At 54.9% G+C, this 4,380-nt stretch overlaps 1 protein-coding gene across 2 annotated transcripts in view; it reads left to right on the top strand.

Moving 5' to 3' along the window:
* Positions 1-4,380, top strand: part of LOC104983314 (solute carrier family 22 member 23-like) — a 106,128-nt gene that overhangs the window by 88,680 nt on the left and 13,068 nt on the right. For both annotated transcript variants that reach the window (XM_010832746.1, XM_010832744.1), the window contains exon 4: positions 2,830-2,998. In XM_010832746.1, the coding sequence (XP_010831048.1) occupies positions 2,830-2,998 (169 nt within the window). The remainder of the gene's footprint in view (positions 1-2,829; positions 2,999-4,380) is intronic.

Raw genomic sequence — 4,380 nt, 5'->3', positions numbered from 1 at the left:
GGAAAAACCCCGAAGATTCATTCCAGAGAAGCCGGGAACACTGCGTGATCTCAGGAAAACGTCGACCCCCTGCCTTCCTGCAGTAAGTGCACAGGAAGTCTATTTACAATATATTTAAGAGAGAATGAGGGTCCGGAGCGCCCGTATGCAGCCCTGGGCCCGGCCTCTCTCGGGAGAACCGTCCACCGGAACCCCACTGGCTGCGGGGACTCGGGGACTCACGCTCTGCAGAACGCCTTCCTCTCCTCACCTCAGAAAAGCTGATTTCTCATCGTCCAAAAGGAACATGTGATTAATGGCAAACCCGAAGTGCCTGCGGTTCTTTGATAATTGCTTTTTTAAAAAACATCTTTACAGCCACGCTTCAGAGCAGAGTTACTTTCAGGCAGTTTGGAAGCAGTCCTGGTGAGTCAAGGCAGAAGGTCGTTGTCTGCAGGTGTCATCCGCGTGTCCTTACATCAGATCGCTGTGTTTTTCCACTGCCCCAGCAGGAAGGTTAAAATACCATGGACCTGCTGGGATGCTCTACGTTTTGCTACCTGGGAGAAAGTAAAACCTCTGCTAGCGTTCGTAGCAAACAGCAGCCCTGGAGAGGTCCAGAAATTATGTTACTTATTCAGCTCTCGTCGATGTGTGTCTGGGAGGCAAAAACATTTCTCCCGCTGGGGGTGATGCTTAACGGTTTGGGGGAAACGGTGAGCCATCGCCTCTCCCTGAGGCATCTGGGGATCTAGTTAAAGTGCAGACGTGCTCCTGCGGGTCTGGGCGGAGCCCGAGGCTCTGTGTCTCTAAGGAGCTCCCAGGTGGCGCTGCTGCTTCCGGCCCAGGTAGCCAGGAGTTAGAGACCCTCGGGCCACTCGGAGAGCAAGGGGAGACCCTCTAGAAGGCACACCCTGGCAATGCAACCCTAATAGAGGAGCCGGCTGCAGCGAGGGGAGAGGGCGGAGGCAGATTGTGGACTCACACACGTGGAGGGGCAAAGCGCCTTTGTGATCCACAAACCTCGACCCAGGTTCGGGTCGTTACCTGTGACCCTGGGTGTGTCAGTGAGTGATGCAGATTAGTATGTGGGACCAGACGTCCCCAAGTGATCCGGGGGAACCACGGCAGCTGCAGATGTTTGCTTACTGCATGGTGAAATTAAAGAGCCAGGCAGGGAAGGGGAAAACTGCCAGCCGTGTGCAGGGCCCCAGGACGTGAAGCCGTGGTTACCTCTCTGGCTTTGTTTGTAGGTTCCCCGGGTAGCCAGGTGCTCAATTTTCTCATCTGGCCTGAGCCAGTGCTGAGCCTCAGAGCATCACACTTGCCCTGGCTGATGCTGAGTTCTGGTTCCCATAGCAACACATCCTCTGCTCCTGCTTAGTACATGAAAACTGGAACTTACCACTTACTGTCAGTCCTTTCTAAAAGACCCTGATCTCTTTCTTATTTTTAAGCACAGAAATGCCAGATCTGGGGTGAATACCCAAGCCATGCTAAGAAGTAATCCTTTACTGAACCTGACCCTGGCACTGAAAGTTACGGCATCACAGTAAACGGCCAGGAGAGGGCTGTTTGGTCCCGTTTTCTTCATTAAATGGCAAAGGATCTTTATCAGCAGGGCCAGGTTTCTCTCACCCACGGACAGCTGTGAGGGTGACCTGTTTGTGGCAGGGCGGAGGTAGAGACTCTGACGACTCTGGTTTCTTCTGTGTGTGAGCTGGTGGAGGTGTTGGCTGGCATACCGCGTGACCCTTGTTAGCGCCGATTCCATCCTTGTGACCGAATGTGATTCTCCTGTTCCCCCCTCATCTGCTTCCCTTCTTGCTACGTTTTTACTTCTGACCTCTGCTCTGAGCTCTGGACAACCGGCAGGGGGGTCTGTAGCCACTGACCCACCATCTGGGGACACAGGCATGAGAAGGAGTATCTCCTGAGGGTCTTTCTTCTGCTTTTTTAAAAATTCATTTTAACGACACTTTTTTTAAAAAAAATAAAAGCAAACTTTAGGGAATCCTGCAAATTGTTGACGAAGAATAGCAAACAGACTACATGCTCTATAGGGGCAACATGTATGAAACCCAGCTGCGTGTTCTAGTATTGGGGACTTTTATTACAGGAGTTCATGCAGTGGGTGGACACCGGCTGTCCCTTGGATGCTACAGTTCAAGGTTTGGGGACCATCTTCTTTACTCAAGGTCAGATTAAGAGCATAGATTCTTGTAAACAGGAGGGACTGTGATGACCTTGACATTTATTGAAGGCAGACACTGTGTTTTTGGAGCTTCACAGGTGAATCAGACCTGCCCCTGCTGGCAGAGCCGGCATCTGAGAGGGCTGCGTGGGAAGCCCAGGGCGGGGGGCGGGGGGGCAGTGGAGTTCCAAGGGCGGTGGGGAGCGGGGGGCTTCAGTGAGTTTTACCCTTAGGAGATGCAATCTGCTTCATGGTCTGCTTCCTGTCTGGTTCAGAAGAAAGGCTGGGTGTGACTGATCTGACTTGGGCTCACCTGGGAGCAGGTTGCCTGGAACTCAGGGTCCAGGGGGGCGGTGAAGGGGGGGCCTGGAGGACTTCCTGCGCCCTGAGCGGAGGTGGGGAGGGTGCAGGGCAGAGACAGAGGAAGGGCAGCAGAGGGCCTGGGGGCTGCGAGTGAAGTCACGCTCCGTCTTGTCCGAAGCAGCGTCTCCTATCCTGGCCGCTCTCCGTCCCTGTGTTCTTCTGCCAAGACTTGCCCTGCGACCCTTCACGCTGGGGACCCAAGCTCATCCAGCTGTTGAAAAACAAGCATCTCGGCCGGAAAGGGGTCAGGCGGGCTGGGCGCTCACAGCTCTCTCGTCCCTTCTGTGTTCCAGGAATAGAGCTGTGCCCCCCGGGGAAGCGATTCATGATCACGATGGTGGCGAGCCTCGTGGCCACGGCGGGGCAGCTCCTCATGCCGGGGCTGGCCGCCCTGTGCCGGGACTGGCAGGTGCTGCAGGCGTTCATCATCTGCCCCTTCCTGCTCATGCTGCTGTACTGGTCGTGAGTACCCACCCCGCCCGCCTTGGCCCCAGACAGCCCCCAGGTTCAGCCCGTGGCTCCTAATGAGGGAGTTTCTGTCTTTTTTTAAAAACTTCCTCTTCTAAATGTTTCACCTTGCAAAACATTCTAACATACACGAACGTAGACGGAGGAGCAGGACAGGCCCCGGGCGCCCCCTCTGTCCCCATCATCTGGCTGGGCTCCCCCAATGCCGGACATTCTGACATAGCTTTCCCGAATGGGCTTCCGAAGGGCAGGGTCCCATGTTGGAAGGAGGAAACCTGTTTGACGATGTTCAGGAGAGGTTTGGCAGAGCCCCTCCCCATCTCCTCTGGGTGAGGGTTGGGCAGACTCCGGCCCGCTGTCCGTGTCTGTAAATAAAGTTTTATTGGAACACGGCCATGTTCACGTGTTTCCACCTCTGTCATCCATGACCGCTCTCATGCCATGCTGTCACAGTTGAGCAGGTAAGACCAAGACGATGTGGCAAAGTCCGGAACATTTACTCTCTGGTGTCTTGCAGGGGTTTGACCACCCCTTGTCCTGGAGGAGTCCACTAGGGCTTTTAGAACCGCATGTAACTTTTAGTGTTTGGCTTGCTGATTTTAGGGGAAAAAAGCAAGTGAACACACTGGCCTGGGGGTATGACCTGTCAACTAGAGGCTTTTAAACTCCTCAGGGGATTAATGTTTAGCCAAAGTTGAAAAACCACCGCCCTTCGATAGAAGTGTTTACACAGAAAATGAGCGTTGTACCCGTTCCGGAAAAGGCTTTTTTCTCTCTTTCCTTCCCTCCCATCCCACTTACGTGCCAAACTCCACCCCCGCCCCAGCCCCGAGTATGAGACACCAGAGAGGTTTTTACCACCAGCTCTGCTGTATTCCTGTTATTTAGTTACTAATGAAAACCAGTTTCTGGCCAGAAGTCAATTGTGTCTTTGCTTTAAGTGTTCACTGTGGCCGAGACAGGTATTAATCGGGCCTCCTTTCCTAAGCCGCCAGAGAGGGGAAGAAAGTGGCCGACTTTCAGCTCAGTAGGCTGGCCCATCTTCACCTGCCAGTGGAGCCCCCGGCAGAGTGGTCGTGTGGCCTGGACTCAGGTGGCCTTCCTCAAGAGCCGGGTTCCCGCTCAGGGTGTCCGCAGAGTCGGGCAGCAGTGGGGAGGAGGCCAGATGAGGTAAGGGCCACCCTCCAGGAGGCCGCCCTCGGGCCAAGGCCAGCCTCCCCGGCCGGCCCAGGGCTGGACGGCTCCGCTCCCGCAGGAGCCCGCGTGTCTCAGGACGTCCTGCTCTTTCTGGCAGGGCTGTAAGAGGCAAAGAAAGAAACCGTTCCCCAAGGCAGGATGGAGTGGGCAGCCCTTCCTTTTTTCACCTAAGGAGGCCT

Source organism: Bison bison, unplaced genomic scaffold (assembly GCF_000754665.1).
Source record: "Bison bison bison isolate TAMUID 2011002044 unplaced genomic scaffold, Bison_UMD1.0 scf7180017862188, whole genome shotgun sequence".
In the NCBI taxonomy this organism is placed as follows: domain Eukaryota; kingdom Metazoa; phylum Chordata; class Mammalia; order Artiodactyla; family Bovidae; genus Bison; species Bison bison.
This window is presented reverse-complemented; position numbering and strand designations above follow the sequence as displayed.